The 20665-nt window shown below is 33.4% G+C and overlaps 1 protein-coding gene across 3 annotated transcripts; it reads left to right on the forward strand.

The window, feature by feature from the left end:
• Positions 1–7486: 7486 nt before the first annotated feature.
• On the forward strand, positions 7487–19229 carry LOC106756186 (TMV resistance protein N-like). 3 transcript variants are annotated; one of them, XR_001375464.2, is made up of 7 exons: positions 7487–8184; positions 9038–10151; positions 15025–15297; positions 15530–16648; positions 16728–17519; positions 17631–17723; positions 17849–19228. XR_001375464.2 is itself a non-coding variant. In XM_014638491.2 (5 exons), the coding sequence occupies exons 1-5, from the start codon at positions 7673–7675 to the stop codon at positions 17259–17261; spliced, it is 3552 nt and encodes a 1183-aa protein (XP_014493977.1). In that variant the 5' UTR covers positions 7487–7672; the 3' UTR covers positions 17262–19229. The 3 variants fall into 3 exon arrangements, 1 of the variants encoding a protein (XP_014493977.1); XR_001375463.2 differs by having other exon boundaries at positions 16728–17723; XM_014638491.2 differs by having other exon boundaries at positions 16728–19229.
• Positions 19230–20665: the final 1436 nt, after the last annotated feature.

Raw genomic sequence — 20665 nt, forward strand, 5'->3', positions numbered from 1 at the left:
ANNNNAAANNNNTTNNANNATATCAATTCGAAGTTATTCGTGTATGGTGACAGATGATTTTAGGTTCATTTTGGTAGACCTTAAGAAGATGAGTTATGTGGATGAAATATTTATTATGGTTAGTAAAGAAAGACAAATATTTTATTATTGAGTCAACGAATGAGAAATGATTCATGGAATTGGAAGATAGAAGCATGCATGTAAATGATGATAAAAACATTCTAGATATATTTGAGACAATATCTTTCTTATCAAGAATCATTGAAAACAAGGTCGATGACGTAGTCGATGAAATCCATACAATCATATGGGAGAAAAAAAAATCCTAATAGGTGTCTTTTTATTATTTTTTTCTACTTTTACAATTTCTTTATTTTGTTTATTCTAACTTTGTAGAAATAATTTGTTTTGTTCGTATATGATTTACTAACACTATATTTTCAACTATGACGAGCTCTGAATCAAGAAAGAGTAGACATGGTAGAACTTTGACTAGGTTTCTTGATGTCACATCTCCATGGATTACCATGAAGAGGTTGACGGCGGAGATTGATCCTTGATCAGGTACACCTAAAGGTCCACATAAAGAAAAGTTTCGGAGCTATTTGGGTATATTGGCCAAAATGCATGTTTGCATTGCCATTGCATCTTGGGATGACGTACCGAAGATGGAGAAGAACCTCCCATGGCATGATATTCTAGTGTGTTGACTTAAAACATATACATTGTCTAATATGTTTTACTTTAATCATTAACATATTTTTTGTTTTTAACAACAAAATTTTTACATTCCTAATACTTAGAAAATAAGAAAGAAAGTCTTATCATACATTGTTATCACACATTGCAATCAGATAAAGTGACTTCAATACTAGACTAACACATCTCTATGTCTTCGGAAACAGGCAACATGACACTTTGTGGAAAATATAAAATATATGAGGAGGAGTGGATGTAGTTTAGAGTATTTAGAGAGTTTCGGGACTAACATGTTTTTTTTTTTCTAAATATTTTGTTATAGTCATACAAGACATTATTTTCTTATTTACACTTATTAATTTTTATAGTTTGACGAAAAAAAGAATTGTTGTCAAACAAAGACAAAGACTTAATGCGACATGGAGAATGAAATAAATGTTGTAAAAAAAGAAAAAGAGAAATTCATAACCTTATAGAGTGAATAAAATAGTGTTGCAAAAATGGAATAAAGAAAAATATGGGTACCTTATTGAAAAATGTTAAGGGAATGATGATGTAGAAAGACTTTGCTCAAAACAATTTGTTTATGAAGATACGCAGAAGATGACAAGGATGATGTTGGAGTAGTGATGAAGGATAAATGATAATTAGTTTTGAGTGTAAAGGACAAGATGAAGTATGAAGTTTAATGACTAGAGAGGAGGTATGAAATGATGATATGTAGGAGAAAAGTATGTGTCCCCGTTTTTCGTATGATAGGTTGTGTAAAGCTTGATTCGAAAAGAAATGGATTGATTTCACCTCGAACTAAAAATGCCTATAAGAAGTTCATCTTCAAGAGGAAAGTAAAGGTTCTAGAGGAATTTGTTGGGACTTATTGCTTGATCCTTGACATTGGATTTGACTTAGACTTGATGGATACTTTTTATGTTCCTAGTATCACTAGGAATTTAGTTTCTTTGTTCAAGCTTGATGTTGCTAGATACTCTCTTAAATTTAGGAATGGTTGTTTCAATTTGTATAAGTGTACTTCTAAGATTAATTCTGGTACACTTTATGATGATTTATATGAATTGAATTTGGATAACTTGTATGTTGAAACACGTATGACCTTGCGCCATGATGTTGGTGAAATAATGAGCAAACTCTAGGAAAGAGAGGTTTGAATAAAGTTTGAAATAATGAGCAAACTCTAGCAACTCGAGTTTTGAAGTTTAACAAACAACACTTGACGAAATATTGATCATAAGATACAATGTCTAAACATTGACATGTGATAAAGGACAATACTAGACGAAACATGTGTCTATCAGATATATCAATCTATCTAGATTATTGAACAAGATAAACATTTATAAAGAATACTATGTTCAATGAAAAATTTGTCTAAATGTAAATGGCGTAATATGAAGGAGACATAGTACATGTGAATACTAAGATAAACACTAATACTTAAGATTCAATAACCAAATGCGTTGAGCCACTATGCATCTGATGACACGAAATATCCATGATATCAGTGTAACACACTAAATGCTATCAAAAGATATATATAATTATATGATATCTCAGACGTATCCAAGGCATAAGACATAAAAAGCGCCAAATGCCATAAAACTTTTAACAGAGTGTCTAATCACCATAGTGCCTTAACAAAACAATAAAGCGTATAAACGTAAAGCTTTTCTAAGCATAACTAAATGATGTATTGAAGCTTAGTCAACCTTATGAAATAAACATTTAAAGGATCATTTCATCTAAGCATAACACATCACATGCTTTACCTTCAAATGATGCTTTTATCAAATAATGCTGACATGTACCAAAATGTTTTAAACACGTAACATGCTTAATGATCATCAACGTTTAAAACATTTAATATTGTATGAAAAAAATGTTTCCTTACTTGCATGCCTTGTTCTCATTATGTGTGTACGTAATGTTAACAATAAGCTTTATTCATAAAGGCTACACAAAGGATTGAAATATGTTGAGAGACAAAAAAGACATTCCTAGAATGTTTTCTCAAAGTTTTAGCACTAAAAGATCGTATAAGCTACTCATAAATGAAAACACTGATAAAGCACTATCACCCTACAACGTTGACCTGAGTGTGACTAGCTACCTAAAAAGGGATGTGAAGTCTGTTTGAAGTCAACTTTGTATCCAACGGTCATCTCGCAAGAATGTTATACAAAGAAGTTTTACAAATGAGAAGATGTTATTGTTGAAGTTGAAGAAGTTGAAAATAGAATAGAGAAGAAAAGAGGAGAGAGAGAGAACATATACAAGAAAGATCATTGAATACTTGCTCTACTCTACCTCAAAGCTTACATCGTTTCATGTTCTTCAATCTAAGAGAAAAACTTCATAAGTTCACAAATTGTATTATACTATATTGATCCTATCTCCAAGAGCTATTTAAATTTGTACTTGTTATTAAACACTGATTTTGTTTGTACATTCTGAATAAAATTAAAACATTTGTATTGTTTAGCTCAATTGAGGTAAACGTTATAGACAATTGTCTAGGGAAACCAAAAGTAGTTAAGAATACTTGTATATCAAGAGTGGTTAAACTCATATTAGTTAGGATTGACTAGGGGAACCAAAAGTGGTTTATAATACTCGGATACCAAGAGTGGTTATAATACTTGGGAACCATGAGTGATTGATAATACTCGGTGTATACGAAGAATGCTTTATACTCATTTGTAATCTTTGAAAAAGATTAGTGGAACCCCTTAAGAGTTCTTAAGGGAGATTGGATGTAGCTCAAGTTGAGTGAACCAATATAAAAATATTTGTGTCATGATTTATCTTCTTTAAAACGTTTTCCTAAAACACTTTGTTCAAAACACATACATCTAACAACTATAGCAAATCATTTAACCCTTGCTATAGTTGATTCAAAAGTAAGAATATATTATCCTAGTCATAGTACAAGAAATTTGAAACTAGAAATGTCTGATTCATTGAGAATGATGAAGCTAGAGGAAGTGAACCTTCACAAAATGTAGAGATTAAAGAAGATAGAGTACAAGATCATGTAGTTAGTGTAACACCCCAACTTTTCGCTTACTATAATCTATAATCAACAAATTATATAATTTAAAATAAAACTTCATTCCTATTTTATTGAAAATCTCAATTACAAATATACTTTATTGAAAAGGAAAAATCTATGACTAAAACATTATCCAAAATGTCATATGATATTGCCCACTCTCTCTAGTGATGTGCATCCTCCTAAACATTTGTATGATCATCTACTCCCGCATAAAAACATTCATTGTAGGTGAAAACCACTAATGTAAGGGTGAGATAGCATACATACATCCAAACATCATAGCAAGAACATAAATAAATCATAATATAACACTCACCCACACTTTTCTTAACTCTAATGTCTCAGAACAACATTCAATTTCATCAATTGTCAACTATTTGTTGAAATAGTTGCTACTATTATTTCACAACTAAGAAGGGGGGCAAATTTATTGTTCTAAAAATTTGACTATTTTTAAGTCTTGCAAACCATTTTCAAAAACAATTTTAATCAATTAATAAAGTGTATGTGGAATTCTTACAATATGGAACCTTTACAAAAAAATACATATATGAAGATAATGAATGAAGAAACCAAACGCAATAGATTTTATATTGGCTCGCTTCTTTAAGAAACTACATCGAACTTCTAGTAATCTTAGCTAGAATTTTACTAAAATACCAAGAGTTATATTACAAGATTCACTCATTTAATATCTACACTTAAGATACACAATGTAGTACCCTAGACACGAATGACAACAATAACGTGAACTTTTTAGGAACAAACAACCTTAAGGAAAATGCAAAATCAATGAAAAAGAAAAAAAAATTGAATGGAAAAGAATGAAAAACCACTCACCAATGTTCAACATTGAGCTTCAGCAACAAACTCGGGTTCAACAATAAAGAGTGGAAGTGCTCAACGGTCGCTTCCAACTACTTTGATGGAAAATAAAAGAAAGAACAAGGAATGGTGAACAATGATTTTACACTGGCAAAGAATGACATAATAAAACTTATTTACAATGATGTAATTCAATAGAGAGTTCAAACGAGTGTAAACTTCATAAAATCTAGCCCTAATTAAAAGTTTAAGTTTTGGTTGTTTGTAAAATTGAAACCTAAACATGAATAGGCTTCGATTTTACAAACAACATAAGCCTAACTTTATCACTAAAATAAAATATAAAAGATAAGAATGACATTTTTAAAATTTTTGGGAACCTTTAGAAATCAGTTTATAGACAATTGAAGCTTAAATAAGTTTAAGCTTCTATTAAAGAAGCGAAGTCTAAACAATCACAATAATTTCAAAAATTCGAGTACATTTTTACAAACTTCACTTTCTTTAAACCAAAGCATTTAGGCGAAGTCAACTTGACTTTATGGACTATAGTGTTTTAAATAATAATTTTATACGATAAAATATTTGTTAATGGATTTTGAATTTGATGGAGTGAAACAAAGGTAACTATGTGACTTACAGTGTTTCTTATAGTGTTTTAAATATATATTCTCACAATTCTCCTTTCCAAGTAAATGCAAATAATACTAAATTTTAATGTAAAACATAGATAAGGAGAAAAAGAGATACTCAATGTTTTAGATGTTTGCTTGAATAAGTCAGGTTAAATTCATTCGGATGTCCCTATTTATGTGGGTTTTTTTTTTTTAAACCCATTACAGCGTGAATCCATTCAGCATTTGATGCCATCCCCTACTACCATCCTATCCTTCCTTTTTACAGGTATAGGAATTGGAGGATAGACTCCGCTTTAGATTTTCTCTTTCTAATTTTAATCCCAATTCAAATTTAAATGAAACCTAATTTTAAAATATTTCAGAAAAATCTCAATTTTTAAAATGTTTGTTTAAGAAAATGCCACATGCAAGGGTTTCATTAATAAAAAATCACATATTATGGTCTACGCAAGCCATATCTCAAAAAATGTCTACGTCACTTTCACATGTCATCAAAAACTTAATCCCGTTAAGTTGATTTAATGATAGGAACCCAATTGAGTCAATTTTTCAATATAAAAGACTAAATTGACAAAACTTAAAAAATGGAATCATACTAAAAAAATCCCACAAAAATAAGAACCTACGAAGGAATTTAACTAATAAGTAAACTACGTTCAATTTTCAATTAAGAGATTAAGTTTCATTTAAAACACTAATATTGTGAAGTACAAAGTTAATATTATATGGGTTTGTAGTAATTTGTAGCGGATTTTTTTTTTTTTTATTGTTTCGGAAGTCATAACCACTAATTACCCCCTTTAAGTATTATTTTAATAATTTACTCCTGATTTAAGTGAAGTCTTTTTTATAACAAGTGACATTTTTATTATAATAAAATATTGTTTTCAAAAGCCACGTAGAATAAGTATATATATATATATATATATATATATTCATGTAGTATCACACTAGTTTAAGCATGTGGGTTTTTATTTTTATTTTAACATATAAAATATTTTTTTAAAAATTAAATAAAAATTAATTTTTATTAGGTGTTTGATAGAGAAAATAAAGGTGAGAGGTAATGCTATCAAAATGAGTTAGAACCTGCAAATCAATCTGATTGCCATAGTTCGAGTTGGGTTGGGTTTGAAAAAAATGAAATTTTTTTATATTAGCTAATTTTCAACTCGGTTTATTTAGAACCTAGTTCGCCTAGATTAAACCCATGATGAGTTAGGTTAGCTCACTAATCCATCTAATTTAATTTAATTATTTATTATTTTGTGTTTCAATATTATTAGTTAACATTTGTTTTATTGTATTGTAAATGAAAATAAAAAAAAAATCTTTCAAAAAAGCAAAATATTATAAATTTATTTATTCATTCAAGATTCTAGCATTATAAATGAATAAATGATACAAAAATTATCAATATTATAATTTTATTTATTCGCTTTTTTGGATTTGTTTTCATATTATATTTGAATTTATGTTAATTTTTTTATTTTGAATTATAAGTTTAAGAAGTGAAATTATTTAAATTAAAAAAATTATAATTTTTTTTTAATTTAAAAATAATTATAATTAAGTAAGTTAATGAATTAATTCATTTAACTTATTCATTCTGATGAATTAAGTTAAACTTAAAGTTTTTTATTCAGTAATAAATAAATTGGATTGAATTATTCGAATGGAGATTGGGTCGAATTGTCAACCCCTTCTTCACTCGCGCGGGAATTGCGAAGCTAAGCGAGGCATTCAAATACCTCTTACTACAAAAAGTTAAGGAATTGAAGCGGTGAATGCTTTTATGAATTTTACACTCACTTACTTAATTTTGACTTTTGAATTACATACTTGATAGATAAAGTTAATTTTTTTATAAAAGAAAATATGGACGCAGGTTGAATTTGCCGACAAAATAATTGAAGTTTATCTTCCTTCATGGACGATAACAGTTTATTATATTCGACTGTGGACTACTTTGCTCAAGCATGTGATGATAGAATTATATTAAAATAACCGTATTATAACATTTTTATTTTTATTTGACATAAAATATAAAAAAAAAATTTAATCATAAAAATATAAATTTTAATATATCTTTTAGAAAAAGAAAAAAATAGAGAAAAATAAAATCAAATAACTATAAAAAATTTAAGTGTGTTAAACAGTATTATTCATTATATTATTATCTTGAGTGGAACAAACATTCGTTTACAACTTTAGTGTATCCAATTTGACTCAACCAAAAGTAAAAGAAAAGTCATGGATGGGAATTAAAAATTGTTGAACGCAATTACGAGGAACCAAAGTGGGAGAAATTTCCAAGAAAAAACCAACTCAATGCCCACAAGACTTACGTCAATTTATATTTGTTGAATTGTTTGTGCATTACATACTTTGAATCTTAGCTGTTCATTCAACAAGTTCGCTTATACTTTTATCATTTGCAATGCCTTCCAAGGCCATCATGGAATGCAGCTCTTCTTCATCATCTCTAGTCACAAGAACATACGATGTGTTTGTGAGTTTCCGAGGTGAAGACACTCGAAACAACTTTACTGATTTTCTCTTCCAAGCTCTTCGTAGAAAAGGATTTCATGCCTTCAAAGACGATGCAGATCTCAAGAAAGGTGAATCCATAGCACCGGAACTGCAACAAGCAATTGAAGGGTCTCGCATTTTCATCGTGGTGTTCTCTAAGAACTATGCTTCCTCCACTTGGTGCTTGCGTGAACTTGCCCACATTTGCTATTTCGTTGCAGCACCAGGAAGACATATTCTACCTATTTTTTATGATGTGGATCCGTCAGATGTGCGAAAACAAAGTGGATATTTTGAGAAACCCTTTGTCGAACTCGAAGAAAGATTTAGAGAAGATAATGAAAGGATGGAGGAAGTGCAGAGATGGAGAGAAGCTCTCACACAAGTAGCCAATCTCAGTGGCTGGGACATCAGAAACAAGTAAGCAATCTTCTCTCATTTAATGATAAATCTAAATTTAGTACGTATAAGACTAAAAAAGGTGCACTTACCTATTCATACAGTAGATATATATTCATATAATAAGAATATGTATTATATAAGAAAACATTACCTATATATACAGTTGTACAATGAAACTTTGTCTAATACATAATTAGATATGGATGAACCTTCCTTAGTGTACACATTATGAGAATACAAAGAATTTTTTTGTGGGATTGGACAGATGAGAGGAAAATAGAATCGGTTAAATGGGAAACTTCATGTAAATCAAAGGGAGAGGGAGGTCTTAGCATTAAAATTTTTAAATATGTTTAATGTGGCCCTTGTGGCTAAGTGGAAATGGAGGTTATATACAGAAGAGAAGGATTATGGAAGGATGTTTTAGACTCGAAATATGGATGTTTTAAAATCAAAATATGATTCAGGGAGAAGCTTAGATGATAGAAAGTGTAGATAGAGGGAATCTCGTTGGTGGAACAATCTCCAATAGGTATGCGAATTTAGTGAAGAAAGAACTTGGTTTAAGGGAAGTATAACTTTGAGAATTGGCTCGGGGACTATAATAAAGTTTTGGGAAGATGTATGGGTAAGGAAGCGATCACTTAGAGATTCCTACCTAAGAAAGAACCATAACCAAATGTGGGGAATGGGAATGGAATTTTGAAAGGATGAAAGAATGGTTTGAATGGGAGAAGAATCTATTCCAATCTTTTATGAAAGACTTAGAGAGAATAAATATTGATTGGAGATGAGTTGATAGTCTACTGTGTATATATGTTTGGTTCTCTTGGGAGACGACTTGACATTTCTTATTTTCAATAAATGGCAGGCCACAGTATGCAGGGATTGAAGAAGTTGTTCAAAAGGTGACAGATATATTGGGTCATAAATTTTCAAGTCTTCCAAATGATAATCTAGTTGGGATGAAATTTCGTGTCGAGGAATTAGCAAAACTCTTATATTCGGAGTCAAGTAATGATGTTAGAGTTTTTGGAATCACTGGAATGGATGGAATAGGAAAGACAACTCTTGTTCGTGCTTTATACGAAGGAATCTCTCATCAATATGATTTTACTTGTTATATTGAAGATGTGAACCAGATTTATGGAGATTCTAGTACATTAGGTGTACAAAAGCAATTGCTTTCTCATTCTCTAAATGAAAAATGTGAAGAGATTTGCAATGTTTCTCAGGGAACTTATTTGATATGGAAAAGGCTACGAGGTAAAAAGGCACTTATAGTTCTTGACAATGTTGATGAAGTTGAACAACTAAAGATTTTTACAGGGAATCGAGACACTATGTTACGTGATTGCTTAGGTAGAGGGAGCATAATCATCATAATTTCCAGAGATGAACAAATATTGAGGATACATGAAGTAGACGAGGTTCACCAAGTTCAACCACTAAAGGATACTGAGGCCGTTCAATTATTTTGTAGACATGCTTTCAAAGCTAATGTTATTATGAATGGTTTTGAAAAGATGACAAATGAGGTACTATGGCATGCTCAGGGTCATCCTTTTGCAATTGAAATATTGGGTTCATCGTTATTTGGTCTAAGTGTGTCACAATGGAGAAGTGCATTAGCTATGCTAAGAGAAAATAAAAGTAAAAAGATTATGGATTTGCTTAGAGTAAGTTATGAAGCGTTGGATTATACAAACAAGCAAATATTTCTAGACATATCTTGCTTTCTCCATGGCTATGCAGTGGAACATGTAGTAGAAATTCTAAATTTTCGTGGATTTTATCCTGAATATGGCTTGCAAGTTCTGATAAATAAATCGCTCTTGATCGTTGAGGATGGGAGAATTAAAATGCATCGCTTGTTGATGGATTTGGGGCAATCTATTGTTCGTGAAATATCACCTAAAGAACCAAGAAATTGGAGCAGAGTGTGGAGCTACAAGAATCTCCAAAATATACTGTCAAATAACATGGTACAATAGTTTTTAATTATAAAATTTTATTATGTTCACCTTTATCTAGGATATACAATATAGAATTATGCTATCTTGTCTAACAGAAAGTTTCAGTGTGTTCCTTTTAAGTTTTACTAGTTATATTTTTAGTTCCTTAACATTTCTCTTTTCTAGCCAAATTGGTCCTTTAACTTGGTGATAGATAGTCTCTTTGTTGGAAAAAAATTAAATTTTAGAGTTTATTTGTAATTACGGCGGTAAAGTTTCTATTTTTTGGTTTTTCTTTCATTTCTATATGTTGTCGATTTTTTGTTTTCTGTTGCCGCATAGTTTTTGTTTTTATTTTAATGTACGTGGTCAGTGTTAATTCCATGTAATCGGTCAATATTTGGTTTATCTATGTACACGATTAGTATTTTGGTCAGTATTATTTTCATGTACTCGGTGGTCAGTTAATGAGACACAAATATTTAATGGCCCATTCCATTAAATGAATATACACATAGTTATCATTCAGATATTTAGCTTGTGTTAGTTATTTTCCAACAAATTAGTATCAAAGCTATTGTGCCTGAGTGGAAAAAGAGAGAGCAAGTTTGCTTGAGTGTTTGAGGAAGAAAGAGTGAGATGGCCAGTCTTATAAACGGTATGTCCCTGTTATAGTTGACTACAGATGAAGGCTTTTCTTGGATTCCAAGACGTGTGAGCTATAGTTAAGAATGGGTACCAAGAACCAATGGAGGATGAAGACCAGACGGTTGCACAAATTGTTGCACTGAGAAAAACGCAAGTAAAAGAAAAATCAACTTTGTACCTATTTTACAAAGTTGTGGACGAGTCTAGCTTTGAGAAGATAACAAAATTTGCATCTTCAAAAGAAATTCTGGATGACCGTGTTAAGCAAGTCCAACTTTAAACTCTCATACGCGAGTTTGAAAACTTCAAGACGGAAGAGAGAGAATGAGTGACCAAGTATATAACTCGGGTGGAGACTTAGACGAATCAACTTGGAAATGGAGAACCATTGCTTGTCAGTCGGGACATGGAGAAGATTCTAAAATCATTAGCAAATGATTTTGAAAGCATGGTCTGTCCATTTGACGACGAGGACGCGGCTGAGGTCATTTTGAAGATGACAGAGAACATACTAGGCTGCAGAATTGGCTTGGCCGTGGACAAGGGAGAGGTTAGGAGATTGGTCAAATTCTAGTATTTTAAGTATGACAAGCATGTCCACTATGAAAAACTGTGGTAAGGTCGGTCACATTGCAACGTAGTACCGCTCTAAGAAGAAAAAGGAGAAAAGTTTCCTTATCGAAAAGATGACGAAGAGATAGGAACTCTAATTATGTCAAAGGATCTCAGACACCAAGCTGAAAACCAGATGTCGAGCTAGGTTTGGGTTGTGTTATGACGAGGAGACCGGATGCCAAGCTGGATCTAGGGTGTGGGATGATGAAGAGACTGGATGTCGAGTTGGGTCCGGGTTGTGAGATGACGAAGAAACTACGCTGAATCTAAGTTGAATGGGATCAAGGGGATCGGTAGTTGGTTTGTGTTGGAATGGAAAATTAGATGTCGAGGTTAGTCTGGGTTACACATACAACTCGGTTTGGTATTTGGACACAAGAGCGAGGAACCATATGTGTGGAGATGAGAGTCTGTTCAAAGAACTCTCCAAGGTTGAGGCCAAACATGTATAATTTGGAGACGACTCCAAAATGGCAGTGAAAGTATGGGGAACAATCCAATATCTACAGAAGAATGACCGAGTTGGATAGAGATAAGAGATGCGTACTATGTACCCGATCTCAAAAGTAACATACTAAGCATAGGTCAAATGATGGAGAATGGCAACCTGGTTCCAATGAGGGACCGAGTATGGTACTTGAAAGATAAACTCGGTCGTTTGGTTGCACGAGTAGAGATGAAAAAAAATAAGATGTATAAGTTGGAGCTATATATTCTACATAAGAAGTGTCTGAAGCTTGATGTGAATGACCTAGCCATGGTGTGGCATTTCGTCCATTTGAATTTTGGTGGGTTGGTAGAACTCTCAAAGAAATAATTGGTGCACGGATTGCTGAGTAGGGAGCTTGACAAGAAGTTTTCTGAGGAATGTGTACTCAAAAAACTTGAGGATAGAGTTTCCAAACACAATTGAGTACCCAACAAAGCAACAACTCGGATTGATACATATCGACTTGTGTGGACGGATCACTCTTGAATCTTTCAATGGTTAGAAGTATTTCGTTTCATTTTTGGATGACTTTTCTCGTAAGACTTGGGTGTATTTCTTACAGGAGAAGTCGGAGGTGTTTGAAGTATTCAAAAGGTTTAGATTGATGGTTCTGTCGGATTTTGAACGGAGGGGCGCGGGTTATACATGGCGGGAAAGACTGACGGAAAAGTTAAAGTGATGGAGGTGCGGATGGAGACGGTGGAAATTGAGGTCAGGGGGTCAAGGCTGAGACTGTAGTGATTCGTTAAGAATTGAAAGAAATTGCGAAGGTCTTGACGGGAAGGGGTCGGCGTCAAGATGAACCCCATTCGGAGGACAGCGAAGCGTCGGTCAATGGAAATGTGAAGAAGACGGGGGAGTAAGATGAGGAGAAGGTCCGGTTAGCGGAATTCAGTATGGAAGGTAGCGCTCACTACTGGTTCAAAGCTTGGAAGGAGAAAGCAAAGAATCGTTCATGGGATGGTTTGAAGGGAGCCCTCGTGATAAGGTTTGGCACCATTGTTGAGCGGAAGTCGTATTGGGGACGAACGTGTGGTGAGGTGACAAGGTCCGAGGCCGATCGTTATGACCCAGGCCGATCGAGAGTGACCGAGCGGTTGGACGAATCAGAACAGGAGAGGACTGCTGGACCCAACGGGAGGGGATTGACGAAGCCGAACGTGACAGGATGGTCTGAACCGAACGGCGAAGCACTGCAAGCAGTGGACCCAAGAGGACTGAAGGAACAACTTTGCATGGCATTGTCGGTGTATTCAGCTGGAGGAATACCTAAACCCAATACCCATGATGCCCTCTCCCCTGTATCCTATCAGACAAGCACATAAAAGCTATGCACTTTGACAAGGGAGGCGAGTTCACATCAGGGAATTTTATGAAGTACTGTGAGGAGCATGGAATAAGGTGGTTCTTAACAGCTCTGTGCTTGCAACAACATAACGATGTGGATAAAAGAGAAAAACCATCCTTGATATGGTTCAAACCATGCTCAAAAGTAAGAATATGTGAGAGAAGTTTTTGGCATAAGCAGTACAATGTGCTATCTATGTACAGAACAAATGCCCACATACTAAATTGAACGAAAAGACACCACAAGAAGCTTGGAGTGGAAAGAGGCTGAGTGTGAGTCATTTCGACAACATAGGTTATGGCCATGTTCTAGCTCATCACAAAACAAAACTTGAAGATAGGAGTAAGAGGTATCCTTTTACTAGGTAAGACGAAGAAACGAATGCATATAAACTATATAACCTAATTACAGACAAAGTTCTTGTAAGTTGGGATTTCCATATCGATGAGTAGAATGAAGCATATCAACTATATACACATTGATGTCTGATTTCATTTTATCTGAGAAAAAGTAAAGTAAGAAAGCATGGAGTTAAAACATGTGGGAAGCATAGAGTAAATTGATGATATGTTCAACAATAGTTTCAAGGAGATTCAAAGGTTGTGAACAATCAAACTTTAATCTTTGGAGAGAGATTTTTAAAATGAAAAAAGTGAAAGAAAAGGAAAGTTTGAATGAATATTCCAATAGATTTCTAAATTAGTGATTGAATGAAGTCCATGGAGATACAATCAATTATTGAAGAATTGTTGGTAAAGTATTTACTAATTTGAATGAATAATTTAACTATATATGGTGGATGTTATAGAAGAAACTAAAAGTTTGTCAACATTGATTGTTCAAAAGTGGATGAAGTAAATTAAATCCTATGTTCTATGTGAATTTGATTCCAAAATCATGTCTCATAGTCAATGTTTGAATGCCGCTATAAGGATTCTTGCTTAACAAACATCATCACCAATCATTCCCAAAGGAAGGAGAAGGAGATTTAAAGAGGTGTTAGAGTTTATGTACACAAATATATATTGTCTTATTACCTTTTCTCATAATAAAAATACATACTTTATTTTATTTATTGTTGACTTGACTAGCATGACATGGATTTCTTTTATGAGAAAAATATGAATTAATGTATTTAATAATTTAAGCACTTGTTATGAAATAAAGTGACATTTATAAAAATCTTGAGAAGTGATAAGTGAAAGGAGTATATTTCCAATAAGTTCAAAAGATTTTATGAAGATGAAAATAGACAATGGGTTGTTGGTATACATCCCAACAAAATGATGTATCTAATGTGATAAAGATGGTAAAGTTTGTGTTGTTTGAGAAAGAAATGCCTCAAGAGTTTTTTCCCCCAAAGGATGTTAATAAAACAATTTGCATGTTGAATAAATGCATAACAAAGTTTGTTTGAAACATGATACCATCTGAAGTTTAGAACAAAAGAAAGCCTATTGTGAACTGTCATAAAAATTTTGGATGTGTTTTTATGCTCAAGTTCCCAAACTAAAGAGAACAAAGCTTGAACGTAGGTGATATATCTTTATTTGTTGTAGTTTTGTGTCAAATTGGATATGTAGGGTTTACAATTTAAAGACGAAGAAGGTGATTTTTGGAATTGGTAGAAAGAAAAGGTGGGAGGACAAAATAATTTCATCAACTATTTTGAAGCAAAGTTCAACACTTAAAAACGAGGAATATGAAAATAAACAATTAGCCCCAAATATAACAAGTTCTCACCCTCTCATCAAATACTTATAAATGTTCTGACGTTTTCTTTCCACTTTTCAATGTTATAGCCAGCAGAAAATCTGGAATGCGTAGTTTGTGAGTTCGCACTCTTTAAAACAACCTTGAGGGCAGATGGGTTTTCAAACATGAGGCACCTTAAGTTGCTCAAGTTGAATTATGTGGAATTTTCCGGAAGCCTGGACTATCTTCCTAGTGAGTTAGGATATCTATGTTGGCATGGATATCCATTTAAGTCTTTGCCACCTCGTTTTCTACCATACAAGCTTGTTTCGTTGTCCCTGGCTAATAGCAAAATCAAACAACTATGGGAAGATACAAAGGTACATTTACTTATTGTTCTTTTCTGTTTTTTAAATGAACAATCAAAGTATTAATGTTTTTCTGTTTGAAGAATTATCAGAAGTTATTTTTATGATTGTTTTGAAAATACGATAATAGACGTATCAAGACAGATAGATGCAACTTAAGTGTGTGCATGTCAACATAGAAATTAAAAAAACAAAAGAAAGGTAAGCGTCATTATTGACTTTGTTTCCCGTGTTGGCCTTTCAGCCTTTACACAATTTGAAGCGTTTGGATCTCTCTTCATCAGAAGACCTAATCAAGGTGCCAGATTTAGGGGAGGCCATAAATCTTGAGTGGCTATCTCTGAAAAATTGTACAAAAATAAGGGAGATACATCCATCCATTGGTCTTCTAAGAAAACTTTCTTATGTGACTTTGGAAGGCTGCAAAAGTCTTATAAAGTTGCCACATTTTGAGGAGACCCAAAATCTTGAAATACTAGATCTTGAGAGATGTATAAAACTGGAGAAGATCCATCCATCCATTGGTCTTATAAGAAAACTGAAATTTTTGAACTTGAAAAACTGCGAAAGTCTTACCATGTTACCACATTTTAGGGAGGACCTAAATCTTGAAATTCTAAATCTCGAAGGATGTAGGAAGCTCGGGCAGATCAATCCCTCCATTCATCATCTAAAAAAGCTTACTGTTTTGAATTTGAAAGGCTGCAAAAGGCTGGTAAGCTTGCCCAACAGCATATTATGCCTCAATTCTCTAAGTTATCTGAATCTCTCGGCCTGTTCAAATCTGTCTTATATACAGTTATTAGAAAAACCAAGGGATGAAGGTCATTCGAAGAGGCCTTGTATAGGTGAAGCTTCTCTAAGATCATCCATCATGAAAAGGTGGTTTAAGTCGCCTTTACACTTGTTCAATTCAAGAAAGCATAAAGATTCATTTAGCCACTTGTTTCCTTCTCCCAATTTCTCATGTATTCGTGAACTTGATCTAAGTTTCTGCGCTTTACTTCAAATCCCTGATGTTATTGGAAATTTGCATAGCTTAGAAAGGCTAAATTTAAGTGGAAACAGTTTTTGCAAACTACCCAACCTCAAGGAGCTTTCCAAACTGTATCGTTTAGTCTTAAGGCATTGCAGGCAACTGAAATATTTGCCTGAGCTACCTTCACAAACTTACTTGCCATCAGTAATTTACGAACGGCCATGGCCAACAACAGAATCTCCAGTATGGGTAAATGCACCAGAAAAACCACTTCTACATTTTATAAACTCAGGTTTAGAAGTTTTGAACTGCCCAGAGTTAGTTGAGATTGAAAGGGAACGCTGTACGAGAATGACTGTTTCATGGATGATACAAATACTTCAGGTCTGCAAGCTCCTTCTTTCTCTTTCTCTAATTTTGTGTGTAAATTCCAGGAACTAATAGTTTTTCTCTTTGGTACCAGGCGCAACGCCGCATAGATCCGTTGTCCATTCCAATGAACCCAAAATTTTCAAGTGTTATACCTGGAAGTGAAATACCAAGGCTGTTCAACCATCAGGAGTATAGCACGTTAACAAGGATTGATGAGTCTCCCTTTGGGCATGACTATGTAGCTGCTGTGTTTTGTGTACTATTTGAAGCTCGGTTCAAAAGGGGGATTGTGTCATCAATTTGTCCTCCGAAAGCAAAAGGAAAGTTTAATGACAGTAAGATATCAATGGTTTTTGATTCTGATCTAGCCATCGCGGACTATGTTTCAGATTACCTGTGGATATTATTTTTGGATACAGATGAATTCATTCAATATCAGTATGCACCTCTTTATGATGAAATAGTAGACTTAGTCGGGAATGATCATTATGATATAGATGTGAAGAAATGCGGATATCGTCTGATATATGATCTGGATCTAGAACTATCAAACTTAACAATGATGCATGGCGGAAATTTGCCGGCCTTGAAGAACGACCTTTTGGCAATTGAAGATAACAAGTAGCAACACTGCATTTCCACTGAAGTTCCTTCATAATGAAGAATTGAAGATATGAAATAATACTGAAACAAGTCTTTGCATCTTATTTGGTTTATAAACTTTTGATAGTCAATTTTACTGCAACTTCAATGGGCACTAAACAATTTCATGATTCGCCGTTCAATGATGCATATTGTTAGGTTTCGCTATGGCAATAGGATCATTCAAACACATGTATAGAAGATATTCTGCTGCAATATTGCTCATGGTGGTCATTCAAATGTATGAAGATATTCAGAACTACATTCTGCTGTATCCGTATGATTGATCAAATTATGTTCTGCATTTTGACAGTTCTATGGTTTGAATCCCTAAGCCTAGCTTAAATTTCAGTTCCATTTCGTTGGATGACTTCTTGGCCCTAGGGGGAATTCAGTGATGCATGTTAATTATATGAGGGAAAGGTTCGATTAAGAAATAGTTGAGGTATCATCTCTTCCTTAGTGAATTGTTTTGCATGTTGAAAGTCTTTAAGATTGAAGTTTCTTAATGAATTCTTCTGTTTTTCCTCACTGAATATATATTGTATTTGTCTACCTTATAATTTATAGGAAGAGCTGTTTGGAGGGAGTTCAGGCTATGAACACTTGAATGAATCTCTATACCTTTCGATGGAGATATTCAATAATCTGTAAATGTTGTTTCTGTAAGGTTGAGCCGTTGAGGCGAACACAAAAATATCATAGATAAACTACTTAGATTCATCATATAAAAATATCACTCACAAATTAGACATTTTCATTCTCCTTTTTCTCTTTGAAGAAAAAAGGTAAGGTTATTAAGCATTACTTTGTTTTCCTGTTGTTGAATGAAAAAGATAAAGATATCCTACTGGTTTGGTATTCTGGTAATTACTTCTCCCTAGGAAGCTACAAGAATGAGGTTTTATGTAATGTTGTTTTCATGGAGGCCACACATATTTTGCTAGATTGGCCATGACAATTTGATAAACACACCTATCATACCAAGAAATACATTTTTCACTCTCATGGTAAAAATGTACTTTAGTATTTCTATCACCTCAAGAAGTTAACGAGGACCAAAATAAAATAAAAAAGCAAAGAGAAATAGAAAAAGAAGAAGAGAAAGAAAAAAGTGCAGTTTCAACCAAAATAAAAAGTGACAAAAGCATAAAGAAAGGAAGGATAATTTTTCCAAAGCTAGAGGTTTCTTCGTGAGTAAAGATTTGGAGACCTCATAAGAGGAAGAAGAAATTACTTCCTTAAATGAAGTTAAACTTAATTAAGAAGGGCTTCAAGAATTTGTGGTCAAATTCTCTTCAAGAAAGCGAGAATGATGAGCCTCTAATCCCTACCAAGAATGGAGGCACATGCTTACAAAGAATAAACATGTCTAAAAAGGAAGCATATTCATTTTCTCTCTTTTATGGGCGTTTAGTTTTGTATTGAATTTTCTTTTGTTGACTTAAGTTGAGTTGACCTTGTTGACTTAACTTGTTGACCTCTTGTTTGGTTGTTTATTTTGTAGAATAAGCTAGGACCATCTTGGAGGAGGATAACACTAAGTGGAAAAGAGACTTGACCTTGGACCCACACATAGGAGGTGTACATATATGGAGAGAGCTACGAGAGCAAGGATTGACCCTCCTTTTTAGAAGATTAAAGTTCCACATAAGAGCCTTGGCTGACAAGCTAGGTCGAGTCCTACAGTCTCCTTTTGATGACTTAGTTTCTACAAGCATTTTCCATGTATTTGCTACTTAGTCTTGAGCTTTGTGTTTTTGCAAAGAGACCATCTTCCACCAGTTATAAAAGGGGCTCTCCTATCACAGTCAGGTTATTTTAAGGAAAACATTTTTGTTGCCTTTGTCACTACACCAGTCACTGCCAACAACGACGTCATCTACCGTTATCGGTGGCATCATTGTTTACCAATACAACATGAATGAGATCTGAGCCTAACCACATAAGGGATTGACACCACTTTCTACCAAAAACCTGAAGATAATGGGTTAATGGGTCTTCACCTTTATATAACGCTCTACTTTCTCATTTATATCCAATGTGAGATTTAGGCTCACACTTGGAATTCTAACAATCTCCCCCTTCAAAGGTGAGTCCCTTCCACATTGGTACACTCCCCTCTAGTGGAAGCATTCGAGTACCCCTTTTCGTACCACCGTTCATCTTAACGGGACACGCTTACCTATAACCATTTGCTAGGAAGACTTTTGATACATGGACCATTATACTCGTATAAGTCTAACTTAGCTTTGATACCATGCTGAATATAGTGAAAACTATGTATGAGATTAATCTCTCTTGTGTTGAATATACAAATATGATTAGGGATGACAACGGGTCGGATAGTGTGATACACGAACCTGACCCGCCGGATATTTACCTAAAAGAAATTCGCGGATATTTTAAAACCCGCGGATATCCGTGGATACCCACAGATATTTAAAAAAATATATTTTTATAAATCATTAAAATAAAATTTAAATAGAATTACAAAAAAAAGTATATAAAATATAATATAAATTAAATTAAATATAAATTAAAATTTAATTTTTGTTTAGGTTGAATTGGTTCGATGGTCAGTCGTCCTTCTTTGCTTTGTTCTCTTTTGATCTTCAATCCTTCTTGATAATATCATCCACTCCGATAGGTTGTTGACATGCAGAAGACACTCTGACACTCAAGATATAAAAAGGTCTAAATTTTATTAGGATAGAAGACGAAGATTGTATCTAGATATCAATTGTATATGGGGGTTACTCCCTGTACCTCCCCAATTCCAACCCCCACCCCCCCATTCCATTTTTACCCTTAGCTCTATTTTTTCTATTCCAATTTTATCCTTTAGCAAAAATTTATATTTAGAAATAAAATTTTATAATTTTATTCTCCCACCCCCACATAACCTATTTATTCTTTTTTCTTTATCTTCATGCTTTCATCTTTACGCTTTCTTCCAAGGAATTATTTGTTCTATTTTTCTAGAAATTCTTTCTCTCATTCTTCTTGTATTTCAAGTGATAATTGAGATATCGATTTCTTCTGGAAGAATTTGTTCTTGAATTATTATATCTCTACATTGGTGTGGTGGTGTTGTATCCAACCTTTAACCAGCGATCCTCTTCGAGTCGAGGTTAGTAATACCTTCGTAAAACTGTTAAAACGGATGGCGACTTCCGTTTACCCTTAAACGGATATTGACATCCGTTGACGGATTCCCACATCCGTTTAAGCGTTTTCTAGATTATTTTAGATTATGTTTTTGTTAGTTTTATTTTTTAAGATTTGTTTTTATTACTTTTATTTTTTAAGATTTGTTTTTATTAGTTTCATTTTTTTAGGATTTGTTTTTATTAGTTTTATTTTTTTAAGATTTATATTTTAAGA

The sequence above is a fragment of the Vigna radiata genome, chromosome 2 (assembly GCF_000741045.1).
Source record: "Vigna radiata var. radiata cultivar VC1973A chromosome 2, Vradiata_ver6, whole genome shotgun sequence".
Lineage (NCBI taxonomy): Eukaryota > Viridiplantae > Streptophyta > Magnoliopsida > Fabales > Fabaceae > Vigna > Vigna radiata.

Excerpts from the sequence above, each read along its gene's own strand:
- LOC106756186 (XM_014638491.2), top strand. The coding sequence starts at position 7,673 with ATGCCTTCCAAGGCCATCATGGAATGCAGCTCTTCTTCATCATCTCTA. Across the intron at positions 10,152-15,024 it reads ATATACTGTCAAATAACATG|CCAGCAGAAAATCTGGAATG; the intron begins GTACAATAGTTT and ends TCAATGTTATAG. Across the intron at positions 15,298-15,529 it reads AACTATGGGAAGATACAAAG|CCTTTACACAATTTGAAGCG; the intron begins GTACATTTACTT and ends TTGGCCTTTCAG.